Consider the following 20085-nt stretch of genomic DNA (forward strand, 5'->3'; position numbering starts at 1 on the left):
AAATAAAATTTTCCTTTCCATATGTTAAAACAAGCCAGTTGTCACTCTCTTATCTTCTGCTTGAAGTTTGCCCTGTTACCTGTCTATGGGTAGTTTAAGTGTAGCAAGAGGGAGAGGTGGTTAAAATACCAGGCACAGGCCGTGGTGCTTCCCGATCACCCAGCAGGGATGGCTGTGACCTGCTCCAGCCCTCCACCCTGGGGATGCACTCAGGCTCAGGGATCCTGCACTGCTGGAGTCCCACCATCTTCACTGGAACCGGGATTCAGACTTTTACTCTTCTAGTACGATGAACAAAGAAAGCAGCAAGTCTGAAACTTCTGGTTAGGATATGACAGGCCACTGAAAGATGCTTTCTGAGTGACGCATGGGCTTCCCAAAGTCTACTAAGAATGAAGAATGGTTTAATTGCTAAAGAGGCTGGGGCTGGCATTTAGTAACCGCTGCTGGTTTTGTGCTGATGATCTAACCACAGGAATTAGCAGTGGGTTCCTGTTTTTCACTGTTGCTGAACAGGGAAACACTGATTTGAGTGGCTGCCCGCAGGAGGGGGGAAATGAAACAGAGAGGAGTTTAGTGCTGAATGAGTACAGTGTGTGTCATTTTATGGATGGCTGGTACCGTGATACAGTCTCTTCCAAGACCTATAGAAATCCTGCCTTGTAGTTACTATTGAAAGCAAATAACCAGGAAGAAAATGTGCGCGGTTGATAACTTACCGTGGGAGGCAGCGTTAATGCGGAGCGCCGTAGTTACAGCCCAGGGTAATAAAGAAGTGTTTGTTTGGAATATTTCACAAAGCTTGGTTTCTATAGTAACAATCATCACGAATACTTTCAGCTTCAGAAATAACATCTGCTTGGTGACTGATCTCAAACCTCAACCCTTGTTGAAGTAAATAAGATCCTGCTCCTTCTGCTTATTGTGCCAGTCAGTGGCGCTTGATACAGGGCATTTGTTTCCACAGAAAGAGCACCCCAAGACTGGGAAAGGTGTTGGGAAGGGGTGGGAGAAGGGAAGAGGAATCAGAAAATAGTGATAAAATGTGTTATTTGATGCTTTAGCCTTCAGTCACTGCTAAAATAAATCAGAGTTTACATAGAGTGCATAAGTAAATGTGTTATACCATTCTGTTGACTGAAGCACAGGACAAACATTACTCTGCTTTAATCTTGGCAGCAGTTTAAACTTTATGCATAAAATTAGGGGAAGAGAAATCACTTGGTTAGGTATCAAAAAATATATGAGATGGAGTACAAATCTTCATGGAATGCAGGGATTTGAATCGAACTCCAATGAAAAGTTCACAAATTTGTGAATTTTCAAGGAAACTTTAAAAAATGTGGTTAGTCTGCTGTGAAAATGGTATGTCTCTCAAAGAAAAGATATTAAAAGTGTCATCATTGCTGCTAAATTTTACAAAGTAAAATTTAAAGTGAGAACATTTCCTGAAGCAAAATCACAAGTACTTTCATGCAATAAGGATGGGGACTATAGAATTCAATGTGAATAATGATTTTGGTGGTGGTGACTGAGTACTATCTTACCGAAGAGAATAATAAAAATGTGACATAGGTAGAAGTTCTGCTGTGCCATGGGAAATACGTGTGGAACAGAAGTGTAGGCTGAGCTGGACTAGGTTTCAGTGTCACTTATTTTCAGTGAGCAATGTTCAAGAGGCTAAGCAAGTTTGTAATATAATACTAACAAAAATAAATAACACTCATATAAGTGGGGCTCAGCAAATACTTTATCTGTAGATCTGGTTTAGTAAAAATGATCTGCTTTAGTAAAAATGATGCAGGTTTGGTCATATTTTAAAGGAACAGGGTTTTTTTATTTTTTTTAATTAAAAAACCTGTCTCTAAAACAAAATATTCTATCAGATATGTTTAGCTGACGTGAGTAACAGGAATAAATAGTTTCATTCATGCAAGTAATCCTGTTTGCTTTAATGCAAAGTTTCTCCAAGCGCTAATTTTCATGTGTCTAATTATTTGTCAGATTGGATCCTGTAACTTCCATTTTTCTGTGGATTTTCAGTGATGTTTCTAATATAAGCACTGTAAGTGCTAACAGTCTTAATGGGGAGCATCTTAAAAAGCAACATTAAGTGATAATACTTGAGCTTGAGTTTATTTGCAGAATTTTTCAAGGACACTATTCAGAAATTAATAATATAGTGTCAGATTTGCAGCTGGTATAAATCAACATAGTTCTGCTGCCACTCAAGTGCTGATTTAAGCAGCTGATATTTAAGATTTGGATTAATTTGTAAGATTTAAGTGAAAAACTGTACTCAGTTATGCTTTCAAATTAGTGAATGGCCAGAGTAGGTGATGGAGGTCCTCAAGAGAGGAGAGTGTGGCATGTCTTGGAACACCTAAAAAAAAAGTCTGGTTTGTACTTTCAAGGGCCTGCCAACCTGCCCTCTCCCTTTCCACCTCGTTGGCAGCACCAGTTTAACACCTGCTGCTGCTACCACTAAATAACACAGCAAAACTAGGTCCCTTTTTGCTGCCATCTCAAACCTTTTCCTTAGGTAAGAGAAGTCTTTTATTGTTTCTTCCCCCTGCTGGAGCAGTTATGATCTGATCCACAACACCCACACTCAGTCACTAAGATGAAATCTTCTGTAGATGACTTGCAAATCTTAAATGAGGGGTCATTTGTTTCAGAATGTTTTTGGTTTTGGTGTACTCACTTTAGAGCTATCCTTGGGCCATGGCAAGGACAATGAAAATAAAAGCTATGTCATGCTTTCAGATGCTTAGTTCATGTCCTCCCTGCATTCTGTAGGCTGTGATCTGTGTAAGGTGTCATGATAGAAAGTAATTTGTTATTCTGGTGCCATTAACATCTTTTCCTGCATTAAGAATATTGCCAAGTTTGCACTTTAATCCCTTCTGCTGACAGCTAGTTTTCACAATGTGTCTTGATTTAGTTCTCTTTTTTATTATTACAATTCCAAATATGAATGTTTTAATATATCATTCACTAGCATCTTGCATGTGGCCAGGAGGTTAAAAAAGAACTTGAAAAGGAAAAGTTCACTAAAAGTGTATTTTGGATGACATATGGTGTACTATATTTTCTTTTCAATTTTGCAAGAAATGCAAAATGCAGCATAATAATTTCAGGACACTTGCCTCTCATAACCCTCGAGTCTGGCATAGATCTCCTAAATGATGAATAAACTTTACCTTTTGTGACTCTAGGGTGCTGCAGAGCTACAGCAATAAGATCTCGGTGGTCACAAAAGGTAACTGTTAGTGAGAACTTCTATCTGAGTTTCATTGTCACAGTGACAGGTTGAAACCTTATAATCCACCCCAAGTGAAGGACAGCCCTTTTTGGGCTCCCCATGGAAATTTCAAGTCTGCAGCTGACTCAGTTTGCTTGTTCCCAGTGAAAACAACCTGCACTGTGCTCACCCTTGGCTCAGCATTACTCTGCCTGCCACCATGGCCACACTGTCAGCCTGTAAGTGAGGCAGGATTTAAACTGTGCCTGGTGCTTCAGCTTTCCTAACCCTGGAAAATTAGTAGTGGCTCTGGAGGAATCGTGTTCTCTTCTGCCAGGCAGGTGGGGGAAAAGTTAACTTTCTGTGATATATGGGAGTGACTATCTGGTCTTAAGTGATCATCCCAGGCTCAAACTGTGATGGATTGTCAGTGATTTGTCCCCAGTGAAATGTGAGTTTTCATAGAGGAGCCATTACAGTTAAATTGTGAAGGAATAACAGAATTTTCTACTTCTTGTTTCTAATGCTTGGAGATCCAACAGGTATGCCCATCTGGGAAACAAATGCCCATTAGCATCACTTCACTGCACAGCACCACTCTGACTAATAGAATGGCAGTCAGAAGAGTTTACAGGAAAGTACCTGGGGTACATGATGCTTTGGTAAATGCCACAGACACAGGGTGCTTTTCCCAACAGGATCTACCGAGCTGCTGCCAAAATAAATTTCTTTCCACAAGCTGGACCCTGGCATTGCCAGCCTTTAATCAGACTCATACAGCTTAGTAGGGGAATACTCTGGAGGCTCTAGGGGATATCTTTGGCAGTAATCCAGTACAACTGCTACACACACCATCCGCTCTAAGTTACATTCAATATTTTTGATATTAACCTGAAATTACCCTCATTAGTAAGCAAGAGGTAATAGTAAAGTAAAACCAAGTTTATTTAGCAGTATGAAGAGATAGGAAGCTACATATGTGGACACACAGATGAAGAAATGCAATGTGCCTTGCAGCCACCTGATGCTTTGACTTAACTTCAGTGTCTTGTGCTCTGTTCAGCCACTGTGAAAATCAGCAAAATTCCAGGATGGTTCACACTGATGTCGCAGGTCAGAAAAAGCAACCTCTAGTCAGGAGGATAAAAGCTGAATAGGAAGCCTGAATAGGAGTTCCTTCTGGAAACCCCACTGAAAAATAGATGCTTCTGCAGTTGTTCCTCATAGCTTTATCTTAATAAATCAGTTTTAATCAAAATGTCAATCCATAACCCTCTTGCTAATGAAATGCTCTATGACATAGTATTAGGTTTTGAAATGAAGTCTCTTACTAGATTAACTGAGAGTAACTCTGTTGCCAATAAATATAGTTCTTATAATAAAAATATCACTCTTCTGAGCATAAACACTTTAAGAGTAATACATAAATTTAACATAAGTACAGAACTAACAACCACATTCTACTCAGAAAAGACTGCAGAAAATAATGTATCTTGTCTTTGTTATAGCTGAGATAGAGAAGCAAGACAATAAATGGAAGCATAACAATGTGATTTGTGCACTGGGGCCATAGTCACAGCTTAGTAATCATAATGTATTCTATTTATTGTTCATTTCCACTGTTTTTCTTCTCAAAAATAATGTTCCAATATATTGTAAGATTTCAATTTCCATTTTGAAACAAGGAAATTAATGATTTATATTATGCAAAAACAATGGGACAGAAGTACAATGGAAAGATAATTCACTGTTAAAAAACTATCTAATAAGAACTGTTAGTATAATTTTGGTCGGGTTGCATTTTACTGTCAATAAGCCTGTTGATCTCAGCTCGGTTAGACATGATAGAAATCTTCCAGGAAAACTGGAGCTGGTAGAGTCCTCCAGGTGAATCAGCACATCTGGGTGTCCTGGTCACAGAAGCAAGGCACTTGCACCAAGTCTCTTTCAGTATAGTTAGAAGAATTAAGAGATATGCCTAAATGTTCACCAGCTTTTACTGCTGTAGGCGATGTAGTTGTGTACCTCACACAGGTCAGTGGGACCTCCTTAACCAAAGTTAGAAATCACTGAGAAATCCTCAGGCAAAAGAAGGTGCAGTGTAGAGACCCTGTAGAAAGTGCTGAGCACCATTCTTTGCAGGTTTAAATGAGGTGAAGCTTTCCTCTCACTAATCGCAGGAGAGGAACTTTATGGGATGTATTAAATGAAAATCTTCAGTAGATGCTTAGAATTTCGGTAAAACCCTAGGGTCATATGAAGAACTGGTGTTTCCTGTGCCAGCCACAAAGCAATGTTCAGTACTCCAGCCTTGCTTATTTATTCTGTTGCAGTGTTTCCTGAAATGTATTTCTCCTGGCACACAAAAGATGTTTTGTGAAAGTTGTCTTTTCGTGTTGCAACTGTCATTAAGGCTCATTACTCATTGAATAAATCCGTGGAGAAAATTGTCAGAACTTCTGGGTGGGTGGGAAGCTCATACTCAAAAGTATGTTAATGAGCATTAATTCATTAGTTCACCCAACACTTAGAATAGTAAAGCAATGTAGCGCTGATAGTCTATGAAAACAGCAGTACTGATGGCAGTCTTTGTTTCTGTGCTTTGCCTTAGTTTCAGCACTCTGGAAGTGTCAGGTTCGTCTTAGGGCAGCAGCAGGTGCTGGGAAAGTGGTGGGTTTCTGCTGGGAGGGGCAGACAGCATTTCTTTTTTCCTCTGATGTTACTGCTGTGTTTGATTCTCTCGGCAAATGACCATAAAAAAAATCTGAAAATGGTCAGAGGAATCACAACATTTGACCCTTCATCTTTAATTAAAAGTCAGAGTATTGCACCATAAACACAGCCTTAGTAAAAGCAGAATGGGATAACAAGGATTTGTCCTCTTACCAGAGAGAACAGAGTTAATCTTTGCTTTCAGCTGTGTTTTAAAAGAAAGTGGTCACAACTGTATTGTAAAATCCTAATTTGGTAAGGATGTTTTGAAAACAGCTACTTAGATTGAGCTCTACATCTGGGGCAGCTGCCAGTGAATCCTGAGTGGATGCAGAAGAGACCAGAATGTGCCTGGCAGGTAGAGGAGACCTTCACCTGTTGGGAAGGTTTTAATACTGATAATAAGATTAACAGGGTTTTGAGGTTGCATCTGAAGATGCAAGATAAAAGCATCTGAATTTGACCAAAATCCAACTTAGATACTCAAGATGTGAATACTTTTACTATAGCAGTCTAAATTTTATGTTTCATCCTCTTCTGTATCTCTTACCTCTTCAGAGGCCACAGTCTTGTTTCTTTTCTTTTTTCCTCCCTCTGAAGTGTTGCACATTGAACTCCAGAAAGCAACTGTTTACATTCGGAGTCTAGTACTAATCCTGGCACAACAGATTTGATTGTTTATTTGCCAAGTCATCTAGCTCAGTTTCTGTGGAATTCATGACATTAATGCTGTTTTAATAATACAATTAAAAACTAAGTTTAAATAGACATAATTTAGTTTTGAAACAAAAAGTATAAATTGAGCTGTTTTTTAAGAAGAAGAAATGAAGTTTTATTTATAATGAATTCTTGTAAGTAGTACTAAGACCATTTTAGTTAGGAAACATTACAGTGATTAATGCATAGTTATTTGCATTTTAATACTTGATTTATATATCAGATCTGTATTTGTGCACACTGTCAGACTTCATTCTGTTCTTGTCAAAATACTTATTACTTCTGACAGGTGTAACATGCTCACATTAATCCTTAATTCCTCGATTCAATTTTCTAATTGCTTTTTTGGCATGAGTTTGGAGCCATTGAGTCTTACATGAACTATTTGTCTTACGGTATAATAATGCACTTTTAAAAATTGGATGCACCTAACTTAGAATGTTGAAAAAAAAATATATAGAGGGATGTTACTTAGTACTGAAAATCAGAAGTTTTATAGCACTTCTGAGAGGCACTACTTCTTGGAACACAGATAGAGCCAAAACACTTTACACTTTTCATCTTCCCGTATTCACAGTATGAAATATTTTCATAGATACAAATTGATGCTAAAGATTCAGTGCATTTTGCCCAAGGAGACACTGAACACTTAGAGCTGCTCCCTGAATATCCCCTGAGTCATTGTTGTGTTCTGCTGCTCTTCTCACCTCTTCAGGCCACTGCTTTCTGTTGCCTGTCCTACCTGCCAAGGGCAACAGAATTCCCAGCTTCTTCTGGGTCTGCACTCTTAAAGCTGCTCAACTCTGTTATTCCTAAACAGCCAAATACAATAATGCAAGATTTACTGGAGTTTTATGATACAGGTATGAATGTGGCATATACTCTGTCACGTGTTTTTATTCCAGTAATTGTAATGTTGTCATCTGTCCTTTGTGTAGGGAAAAAATAAGTCAGTCCAAAGGATTCTTCCCAAAGCTCAGTATTTCCTCATGAAATTACCTAGCAGGACTTTGTCTAGGTCTTTTTAGAATTTTCAGAAAAAAGACTTGAAGAATGTAGAACCTTTCTGCTAATAAAAATCTAGGGCCCCAAGAAGATTACTCCTGACACTTATTTTCTGTAAATAAATGCACAACTACACACCTAAACTGTGGATGAAACGTTATCTCTTTCTTTTTTAATTATTGTCTGTTTTAATCCCCACCTTATCCACTTATTACTCCTTTCTATATCCACTGAGTTACTCTTATTTCCTCACTATCAACACTAATATATGTTCTTTCACCCTTTTATTCCTTCATAGTTTTCATCCACTGTCTTTTTCACCTTCCCAACTGACATACCTCCTTCTGTCATAGTGGGTGTAAGAAAGGGAATACAGGAGTAAAAGTTTGCAATTGTCATTTGAGCTTCTTGGCAAAACACATAAGTCACTTTCTGTTCAAGGGGAAAAAAAAAAAAAAAGATAATTCTAGCAAGTAAATCATGGTAGCTTAGTGCTTTGGGCAAACAAACTTGTGCCTTATCTCTTCCAAAAAACCCGTGGAAAATGCATGATAAATGGCACATTTCAGGGAACATGTTATGTCACTGTGAAATAACTTTGATTCATGATTATGTATTTATCTTTAAACAACTGACAAACCTTAGGGTATCTAAATTATTATCATGTGCTCTATGCTACTGTGGTTTTCTGCTAGCAAACCTGAGTGATGTGAGGCAAGATAAGACATCTGCTTTTTCAGTCACAGTATTCTATAAAGAACAAATAAGCAGAACATGCTTACTGTATTTTATATTAGGATGAAGTCCTCTGAAAAATATTTATCAGAAATCATTTCCTCCAATTGTGTTTTGAAAAGCATTAATATAAACTTCAAACAGAAAAGGACAGGACCTGTTTATCAAAGGTTTTATATTCCACAGCAAAAGAAAATATCATCATTTGGATTTATAATAAAGTAATTATTCACAAATTAAAAGGTATAATGGTAAATTTGTTCCTTTCAGCTGTGTGTTTGCGTAAATTCTCTTCTGAATTACGTTTCAAAATGAAGATTTCATTTTCTCTGCCCTTTCAAATAGAAAGGAATCATGTTATTTGATTTTCTGTTGTGACAAATCAGGAAAGATGATTTAAATGCTCTATTGCTTGCATTAGTAATACCAACTATTTTAATTGTAAATGCTGTATAAGGATTCAGATGTGTATAGTGGAAGAGGACTTTTCCAGTAATCCACTGGTGCTACTTTTGTGCATGTGAAATCATTGCTGTTAATATTAGTAAAGTTCTTTACCTGTTTCCTGCCATTTCTGCATTGCTTTTAGGATCATATCATCCAACAGTGCCTGTCTAGATGTTTTGCTGATAATAAGTCTGTGGAAGTCAAGAGATATACAGCAGCTTACACAAGTTCAGAATCTGTTCTCCATGTCTGTTCCTTTGGCTTACATTGAGCCAATAAGTTACAAAAAAGTTATTATTAAATGGTACAAATACAGTGCACTCAGCTTACAACATATTCCTTATGTTGATTTTTCAAAAGCTGGGTTGGGTTTTTTCAGCTGAAGCTTTTGGGGTTTTACTTTTCCATTTCATCATTTGGTAAAGGTTTTAGTGAATGTCAGTTGTCAGTCCTTATGTCATGGTAATTCTAAATTAGATGACATTCCTCACCCAAGTTATTTTAATGCTATGGCCTCAAATCAATCTACAGAGATGCCTTTTAAATATGACCATGAAGTGGAAAAAAAAAAGTATATTTATCTATTTTTCCATTTATTGCTGTTTCCTTATCTTCACTGAGCAGTAATAAATGTTGGTTACTTGGAGGTAGAAAAACAGAAAATTATAATCTCTTTACATGATGGAAATGTCTTTGTTTTCCTTATATCTAGTACTTTGCAGTGTATTTAGCTTGGCTAAGCTATCATTTTTTTCTTAGAATGCTGGAATCTGTTGACTTTTATGTATACATTGCATTTTGTATGTAAATAGAAAGTTTTATGGCTTTGAATTTTGAATCAAAACGTCAAACTCCTATTTTGCCTTTGTACATGACAGACATTTAAAAAAATTACAAACAAAAAAAAAAGAAAGAAATACCCTTACTGGTTTTGACCCAGAGTTTTTAGAAATATCTTTAGTGCTTGACTAAACATTTAAGCTCTCAAAAGTGAAATACCTATCTCTTAATGAGCACAAAATATGGAAGCATGTAAATATGGAAACACTGTAAATTGTCATATTAGAAACTTATTATTCTATAGCTTTGTAGACTGCTTTGTTTTCTTTTCCAGCTCTCACTATCCTCAGTCTTGGTAAATTGAGAACAATATGGTAGAACCCATTTAGTTGAAAGCTAACTGCAAATTAAACGATCTATACAGTTAATGAGAGTTGGGAAACAGCACAAACCCCCTGCCAGCACAAACACTGCTATCATAGCTTTATATGAGATAAAGTAAGGTGATAATCACACAGGCAACATTTTCAGAGAGTTTATATGTAAATATAGTAACACTGCACCTATTTTCTGCATATGCCAAAAAAAAAAAATCTGGAAGGTCCTGCCTTCAAGAAATCATTTGTTTACCAGGAGGGGCAGAGAGAAGGCAGAATTACTGGACTGGGAATCTCAAGAGGGATTGGCTATGTCTAGCTATCAGTATATAATATAGATTTGCTCTCATTTTATAGTTTTGGTATTAGGCAGTAAGGGATGCTGTTGAAGCACAATTCTTTCACATGGATACTTCTTAATAGAATAGGGGGAACTGTGCTCCTCTCAGATACCAGTGTGCACATCAAAAGGTTTTGCTGTTTTCTAAGCTTTAAGTTGATATTACTACATTTAGCAAACTATAAAAATCAGTATAATTTTGTTGTCTTTATGATCTTTTAATTTTTTTTCTGTTTGCTTAGATCTGCAGCGTGGGCTGTTAGAGCCCATTTTTAAGTCAATTATCAGGGTTAGGACAATCTGTTTAAATGCAAAGAACTAATTGGGGAAAAATATCTTCCTACTGTTACACTGAAACTTAAATTAAAGATGTACAAGTAAAAATGGAATGGAAATCTCAGATGTTACAGGAATTATGTTCCTTTTTCAGGGTGCTCCTAAACCGATTGCCATTGAGCCGTGTTCAGGAAACAGAGCTGCAGTCCTGACGGTGTTTTTGTGTCTTCCCAGAGGACCATCAGGAGTCCCCCCACCTGGTCAATCAGGTAAGACTTGTGTGGGTGAGTGTTGTGTCTGTCTTTGTTCAGCACCTTCTGCTTGGGCAAATGCACCCACACAGATCCAAAATAATGGCACAGGGGATACACACAAGGAGCTACTCAGATAAGCTGATATTAAGTGTAGCGCCGATGTTTAATGCAGGAATTTTGGTTTGGAATTTGTTCTTGCGTCACAATAAAGAGCTCGTTGATTAAACTAGGCTGGTGTACAGTGGCACATCTTGCTAGGACTTCGGAAACAATACCTGTGCATGTTGATATGCTCCAACATTGTCTCTCAGGGTAAAAAAATTTCCTCTGCTGTCCCTTCTATGGCTTCAGTTCAAGCTCTAAATGAGGCTGAATAAGGAATATCAGTGAGTATTCCCAGTTCAAGCTGCTATTGAAATCTAGAAGCTGATATTGCAGTCTAGTTTTCACAGTGAATCCCAACACTTTGCTGTCCAGGACACAATTAGAATATTACTATTTCCCAGAATGCCTGTCAGATAAAACCTGGAATTGTGTGAGTGAATGCATCATTAGGGAGGTGGTCACTTTGGAAATGATCCCACCTCATTTTAAGGCACCACTTGCGTTATCTGAAAGCACTTCTTGTGGTAACTTACCCTATATGATCTATTCTAGATCATTGTACAAAACCATTCTCATAAAATACTTCCCAAACAGGAGGTACCTAAATACACTTTTTAAACCCTACAAATAACTGCCTACAATGATATGATACAAAGCAACCATGACAAAAAAGTGTAGACAGTGATGTGACGCTGCATATGTGACCAGTTTACTATTTCAGAATTCACTGGAACTGCTGTTGAAATGAACAACTTTGTAAGGGATGGTAAACTGCATGGTATGTGCCCAAAATGCTCCTATAAACCAGAAAATATGCTTTCAGGCTAACTTTTATCATTAAGAGCCAAAAAGATATCCTTTTAACCTTCAAAAATCCATTTAAGAGATTAAAAAGTATTGAGTAATGATGAGGGCAAACTCAGTTGACTTGTGTTGGAAATAAGCTCAGCTGGGTGTTCTTCTTCTTTTGGCCTGATCCCTATCTGTTATTTATTTGGGGGGTTTAGTTCATTTTTTGAGGGGGAAGGGTGTTATATATTTTTTTCCCCTGAGTTCTAAGATGAGGACTTAGTTCTTAAAATGCTGTTTATGGCTTGGAGTATCATTTTTGGAAGTGCTATGAAAATAAAAGTGTTGCTGTTGCTTTGTCAAATACATTTCCTGGAAGAAATATATAAATATAAGTGCTCTGAAGAGAGCAATGAGAGAGGAAGGATATTTAGCGTATTCCCTGTTCACGTTTTAAGGAAATGAAGGTGTTTATAGTCTTGCAACAAGAAAAAAACATTATGAAAGGAAATTAAAAGTAATTGTTGAAATTGGAGATTAAAATGGTTTTGGAGGAGCTTTTTTTCTGTTTTCAAATTTACCTATGATGTGCATCTTGGTAGTAAAAATGTATTCATCGACTTTCTTCATAGTCAGCTTCTATTTACCATATAAAGGAGTTCTTTAAAAGTAATTGCTATTCTTTGCTGTGTGTAAATCATGTAAGGAATAGGCTTTTTGAAACAGGACTTGGGTTCTACAACACATCAGATGTGTTCTGAATCAGATTGTGAATGTTTCTCCATCTATGTAAGAACACACGTATTTTTTACATGTGTTACGTTCTCCTATTCTGCTCTGTCTTCTTATTGCTCTACCTTTCATCAGCTTTGCAGGCATATGTTTGGAATGCTATCCCTCCATTTGTTATTACGGTATTTGTCAGCTATTTAGTGTATAAAAAGATGTAAACGTTTTAGTCCCACAACTTTCACCTTGTTCAGGGTCAAAAACAAATAGAAATGTTTGAGGTGTGCAGCCATGCCGATTCAACCATTAGAGTGTCTAAGATTACATTGCTACAATCAATTTTGTCTGGGAGTAATGAATTTTGGTACTCGTGGTCTGCTTTCTCTATGTGTAACCATGCCCAGACAAGGCAGAAGCTGTTATGCAAGTTTGTTGGCATACCTGTAGCTGATTCACTTCATTCCTGTCCTGCAGCACTACCTACTGCTTCTTTCCTGGGCTGCCTGGGAGCAGATGCTGTGAACACTGCCAAGTTTTTGGAAATGATGTGGAAACTTCGTGCTGCACGCACGTTTGCTGTGCAGTTGGTTTCCCCCGTGACCTAAGCTAGACGGAAACAATGATATTTAGGTGGATGGAAGTAGTGTATTCAGTAATTATGCCATGCCGATATTAGAATCCTCTATTACTTGAATATAACCATTTTCAAGCTCATTGGGATCATTCAAGGATAAAGCTGACAGTGTGTCAAGCATTTTTGTTTAAATGATACGTCAGTGATACTGATTCTCAGTTCACAATGAGACTGTGGGTCTCATTTCTTCCATGCAAATGTCTGAGATATAAGAAGGGAATGCCTGTAGTGTTACTGTTTTGCATCCCATTGTTTCCAAAATCAAGAAAGCAAATTCTTTGCAGAAATAACTAAATCTATGCGCCACTGGAGCTGTTAGTTGTATCCCTAATTTTTTAAGTTCTGAATCTGAGTTTTACTTTTCCAAATTTTATATCAACAAATATTGTGTTGAAAAGCGTCTCTGAATGTTAAAAAAAAGAAAACAACCAAACTATAAACCCCCCAAAGAAAAAAAAAAACCAAACCCTAATGTAAAGGTTGCTCTTTCTGCAGCATATGTTCTATGCTTCACCTTTATCGGCAGCTGGAAGAAAAGTTGAAGCTACAGATGGTGGGCTTTGGCCAAAGGCTATGCACAGCAAAAACTTCTCTAGCAGAGACCATATGTCCCAGTGGAAATCTATGTGTTCCCTACTTCCTGCAGAAAATATTCAGAACTTTTCAGACTGTCAACAGCATTGTTTAGCTCTAAGTGCTAATTCTAGAAGTATGCAAGTAACAGCTTGGTTGACACAGTTAAACCGCTTAAAATTAATCTGTGATTTTTAGGTAGGTTTTATACAGATTGGTCACACAGATTTAATCAAAATATTGATAAAAATAAATGTATTGCAAAAGAGAAATGCTATTCATTGTGACTCATGTTTTTTAAAAGGGACTTTTTCAATGAAGGGATGACTTGTAGAATTAAACACCCTGAAAGTCTGGAAAGTCATCGTAGTAGGTTAGGTGTTGAACAGAAGGCCTTACAGTTTCTTTTAGGTACAAGCTAACAATTCATTTATTCTTCTCTGGAGTACCAACCGGTTTTAAATGAAATTTGGCTTTGATTAAGGCAGAAATTAGAACCAAAGTATGAATTAAAATGATCAATGAAAACTATTAAAGAAGTTAAATTTCTCAGATTTGGATTGAGTGATAGAACCTGGGGTTTCTTCATTCTTCAATTGTCTCATTGACAGCATAGTACTTTTGTAATCAGATCAAAACTAAAAAGTTCAAGAATATAGCAGTTGTCTGTGAAATTCATGTGTGTATCAATATGAATGCATCAGTGTAGTGCACATGTGACAAGTTTTATGATAGATTTGAAGCTAGAGCTTGTCATTTATTGCTGTAGTGTCTGACCCCATGCTTTAAATAGCTTACACTCTTCTTAATACCAAAGCAGATCTAATAACCAGATCTCTAGAAAGAATTAAATTATACGTTGCACAGGGTATTGAACAAAACAAGTTAGACTGAAAAAAAAATTATCATATATAAAGTAATGCAGAAAAAGATGCCAATGAATTACCAGTAGCGGAAGGGCCAAGAATAACTCCTTCAAGGTTTTCATACAGTTTTGGTGATATATTGGGCAATACAGAAAGAATAGTTTGGTAATGTGATAAATTCTGTTAAAAGAACTGTGATCCTGTCATTGTTACTACTAAAGCCAACTAAATCCCTTACTTTGAGGTATCGAGTTATTGTACAATAAGTTTACAAAATAGTGTTTTGCATCGTTGTTGGATAAGGCCACTAAATGCCGTAAAGGACAAAGGGAAGTGAGAATATTAAAGCATTTCAAAATAATTCAGGATCAAGGAGTGTAATTTCTGAATTATTTACAGGTTATGTTGCTTTCACACAGCAACATTTTCTTATCTACAAAGAAGGTAGAACACCCAGTAATGCAGCTTCCCTATTAAGGCAGTGAGCTGAATGGTCTCTGCAGGTCTGCATTTATGGGTGTCTCTATTAAACCTTAATGGATATCTAACATCTATATGGCCATGGCTAGGTGAGGTGAATCTAACTTAATAGGTAAAATAACACTTGGAAATTAAGTGGAAATTAAAATAGAAGGCTCGTGCAGTTTTCTGTTGCTGTAAGTATAGATTAAGATGGCAAAATCTAGTGTTGCCCAGGCCTCTCCAGCAGTGCTATCTGAAACTTCCTGTCTGATGGCCTTGACTCAAAACAGGATTTCATGTAGTTCTGGCCACACTAACCATGGCATTCAATCCTATTTAATCAGCAAGCTCCAGTAGGATCACAGAATCAATAAAACTACCATGCCATCTGCCTTCCCTGTACTCACCATCATAATGAATAACGACTCATTAAGTGTTCTACAAGACAATTAGCTCTGGATGAAAACAGTAACAAGGCTTTCTTGATTCTATTTATAATTTTCTCCGATTGAAATATAAAAAAGCTAATGCGTATGATAAAAGGCATATTAATAAATATGAATTAACTGCTAGTTTTTATAGAGTATTTTATTTACTTTTGTTGCTCAATTTTTTATGATCTTTGGAAACAAAACCATAGGTTATGTTTTTCATATGTAGAATGGGTTTATGTGTGTACCTATCTCAGTATGCAGTGAACTAATTGCAGATATACACTGGGGCATGTAAGTCCTATGAATTTCTACCTGCTACAAACACATTCCTTGCTCAGTCCTTTCATACTTGCAAAATAACTTTAAAAAGTCAGTAGTGCTACAGAGGTGAGAATAGATTTTTTTCTAGAAAAAGAAAAGAGGTAGATGAAAATATACTGTAATTAAGACATACAGAAGATGGTTGAACCTCTTATGGTTGTTTTTTTTTTTTTTCACGTTGGAGGGTATTTACAGAATATTAAAGGTGTGAAAATACTGGAAAAATTGATGAAAAAGTTAATAACAGAATACAAAGTTAATTGTAGGGTGTGATATATGGAGTACACATTATTAAGGGGCTGTGTATACGTGTTGAGGGTTCTAACATTTCTCATGTACTCAAAGGGAAAAGACAAGATAATAAACATCTGAATCTGATTCTGCACTAACAAGTACATCCATATACAGACTGAACAGCTCCTGCCTCACAGCAGCAGTTGGGCTGAAGAGTCAAGGGTGAACTTCAGAGCCTTGAGGTCTTTTCCACCCTGGTTGATTCTATGATTCTATGATTTGCTAAGGACCACTCAAAAAAAAAAAAAAATCCTGAAAATCTCAATTCTGTTAATTGTCTCTGAAGTGCCAACATGCAGCTGGAAATAAGTTCAACTATGTATGACACAAGACTAATGTGGATGTCTAGTACTTGTATTAAAATACAGGGCTGAGTCAGGCATTTTAGTTATTATGCAAAGATGCACAGTCGTATTCATTAGACTAGAAGCTGTACACATGAGGTGGATTATTTTAAAAGACTCAGTGAGGAACAGAAATTTTTGAGTTGACTGTTTAGACTGTGTGAAGACTGTTAGACTCTCTAACTGAAGGCACGAGTAGAACATTTCGTATAGAAATGTAATTTTAGTAATTGCACTGAGGGATACTTTGTATTAGTTACCAACACGCTGCCAGTTAAAGGTTCAAAAAATAGAAAAGGTTAACACAGTGTGAGAAAATCAAAATGGTCTTTGTAAGAGTTTTAATGACTAAAACTAAATTCCTAATTTGCATATTAAGCAATAACTTCAACTTATTGACACTGAGTGAGGGGTTTGTCAATTCCCATGGTCTCATAAGATGTCAAATCTGGAGTCCTTTTCAGTTAACTTTGCAAAATAGCTCTAAGACTTGATGTAAACTGGAATTCTCTGTTCTGAAGATTATTTTACTGAAGGAGTTGCTTTCTTTTAAGTAGTAAGGCCTATTTTTGGAGTGACTATTTTCTGCTTAATTCCATCCTTCTGCACTGCATCAGATGAGGGAGCAGACTGTGTTTATAGTATTGACTCTGTGAAAAGAACACAGTGGTAAGTGGCAGATGGTGCCAATGATTGCTTAAAAAAAATATTTATGGCAATGGCAAAAACAAAGTAGATAATAAGAGCCAGTAGTCACCACTACCCCTTCTCCAGCCCAAACCCAAAGCAATTAGTTTTGGAACCTTCAGGGTAAAATCGACCTGAAAAGCACTGAGGTTCTTAGCACAAGAAGCCTTGTAAGTTATGAAGAATGATGTAGGTATTGATTTTGTCTGGTCTTTTGCAGAATTTTAGGTGGGTTTATAAAGAATTAGTTTTTACATTATTCTAGCCATAGAACCTTGATTCCTTTAAATTTACTTGAGAACAACATAAATGCTTTAATACGAACAACAGGCAGTATAATATTAGCAATGTGTCTTCCACACACTTTGGCAAAAGCAACGTATTGGAGCAACTGTGGAGCTATCAGCTGAAAAGAAAAAAAAAAAAAAGATAAAAGATTAAAAAAAGAGAGCAGGAGAATAGAGGAGGTAGAGAGGGTTATTTTACAACTTTATCACTGGATTTCCTGCCGAAGAGGGACTCAATAAAATGAGGCATATTAACAAAAACTGTTAAGTACTGTGAACAGTTCTTTGACAACTAGTTATTCAGTGTTCAAAATAAACTTGTCACTGTTTCTCCAGAGTATTAGAAATATCTTTTCTTTTTCTTCTGGGGGTTTTTGCAGCTTTAGCTGCATAAAGGGAACTGAAAGAATGTCTGAAGAAGGTTTAAAATCTAAACACTAGGAAGTGTAAGTACAGTCATGTCCATCTCTTCCACTGGTTTTGAAGGTTGTCTGAGCTATTTTCAGGTTACATCCAGATGACAGTTCAGTGGTTTATTCTCCCTTATTATCATAGGAAATTGAGAAGCAGTGATGAATGCTCATGGTCCTAAGCTTCTGTCCAAGAAGAGACATGCTAGAACCCAAACTTTCAAATCAAAGGCTCTAACCTGGAAGGAAACACCATCTTGCAGCCATACCTGCCTGCTCACTATGAGCTGAACTTGGGGGGTTATGCTATTTTCATCCATCATCCACAATGTTTTAACACAGCAATCGTATCTCTTCTCCACCTTTATTTTGCCAAGGCAAATGAGGTCTGCTTTAAACAGACCTTCAGTCTTCTGATCACCATTGTAACACTGTCCCAGTTTCAGCCCCAGTTCTTCACTTTTTACCTTGCATGACCAGGTTGTACTCAGAGTGCCATGTGAAGGCCCATCTGGCATTGCCCAATGGCATTAACACTTTGCTGCTTTTAACATTTACTTTTTTAAAACAATTCCCTCCCCTTCCAACTTGGTATTTCTGTGGCCAACTTCTTACATCCCTGCCCTTGTTTTCTTCCTCGAGCAGTAAATTTTTGGAGTGTAAGTTTCTGCTTGTTCCCAAAATACATGGCTTTGAATTTTGCTGAGTGCATGTACATTCCTCAAGTTCTTTAGGTCATGCATCTCTTTCTGGATTATATTCTATGACTTCTCTCTATTGATGATACATAGAGATGTTTGTCATGATGGAATTTCAGCAGCTTACTCCTACTTTAATACCAAGCTCTTTAATAAATAACAAAAATGACTGGTAAAAAGATTCATTCTTGTTTCTGTGCTCTACCTTCAGCAGCCTTTTTTCTCTTTAAAACTATTCTTTGTTTTCTCTCCTTCATGCCATTATCCACTCTCCATAGCTCCTTTACTAAATTCTCATTTTTTGATAATTTATCTGTTGATAATTTCTTACAGTAAAAGATTTCAGAAATCTAGAAAATATTCTCTATGTTCTTACCCAGAAAATCAGTTAATTTATTGTATAAAACTATCAGGTGGTTCTGGCACAAACTTTAATGAAATGGTGCATTTTGACCTGTTTTCCATTTACCTCCCTTTAATTATTCTTTCTTCCAAAGTATCACATAGCTGAGTCTGATTAATAGACCAGTAAGCAACTAAATAATTTTTTCCTTGAATCTAGGCAATATTTAGTTTGACATAAACAGCAGTTACTGTTCTCAATTTGTATGTATTTGACAGGATAGATTATTAAATTTCCCGGTTACCAGCCTTTGTTTTCTTGTATTCTTACAGAATTAGTGTTCTGATTACTGTAATGTCATTGCATAAAACTTCTGTTTCTTCTGTTTCCACATCCTCATTCCATTATCCATATTGATGGTACAGTCTTTGATAAACATTATCTCTCTCCTTGAAAACCATCAAATAATTCATTCCTGGGACAATATCTAGAAAATACCTGATCTCTGCTTCATTCTTTGTACATAATGACTCTATCCTTTTTTGGTCTCTTAGTTATATAGAGTGAAAATCCTTAGATGCTTGTTTTACTGAAACTTTGCAAGGTCTATCTCATCTTGACTTTTGACAATTCTTACTTGGCTCTTACATTTCTTTGCCTCTGAAACACAGCCTCCTTTGTTTCTTGATGCTTTTTAGCCATTTTCATAGGCTTTCTGAATTTAAAAAGGTGCACAGGCTCCTTTCTTTAGAAGTTCTTTGGCTTCCATGTAGCATGGTTTTAATGGATTTTTTGGAAGACGGGGAGGAGTCAAGAATTTTTCTTGATGAATGCACTGCAGAATGTACTTTGCTGTTGATGTAGAAAGGGATAGATCTCTAGCAGTGATTTGTCCTTTGGAGGGTCTGGGCAAGATTTCTGGTAGCCAGGACCTTGTGTTTCTGTCTTGCCAAATGGCAGGGACAGCCTTAGGATCCTTCAATGGGCTCCCTGCAGAGGGGTGGGGAACTGCTGTTCCTTTATTTTTTGCATCCTTCTACTCAGAGCTCTCCTATCCTCACCATAATGACTTCCTCTAAACAAAGTGGTGATTTACAGAACTTGGTCTTATTTCCTTTTCTAGGTTTTGAAATCCTGTACTTGTGTTACTGGATGTGTTGGGTTTTGTGTTTTTTTTTTTTTTCCTTTTTGCCTATTCTGTGATAAAGAAGGCAGAGGATTA

General features: G+C 36.8%; 1 protein-coding gene across 3 annotated transcripts in view; it reads left to right on the top strand.

Moving 5' to 3' along the window:
- Positions 1 to 20085, top strand: part of ATRNL1 (attractin like 1) — a 522221-nt gene that overhangs the window by 460054 nt on the left and 42082 nt on the right. For all 3 annotated transcript variants that reach the window (XM_027884890.1, XM_027884885.1, XM_027884886.1), the window contains one exon: positions 10788 to 10902. In XM_027884890.1, coding sequence (XP_027740691.1) covers positions 10788 to 10902 — 115 coding nt within the window. The remainder of the gene's footprint in view (positions 1 to 10787; positions 10903 to 20085) is intronic.

Source organism: Empidonax traillii, unplaced genomic scaffold (assembly GCF_003031625.1).
Source record: "Empidonax traillii isolate 1590-97213 ecotype Southwest subspecies unplaced genomic scaffold, ASM303162v1 scaffold156:size1289327, whole genome shotgun sequence".
Classification (NCBI taxonomy): Eukaryota; Metazoa; Chordata; class Aves; order Passeriformes; family Tyrannidae; genus Empidonax; species Empidonax traillii.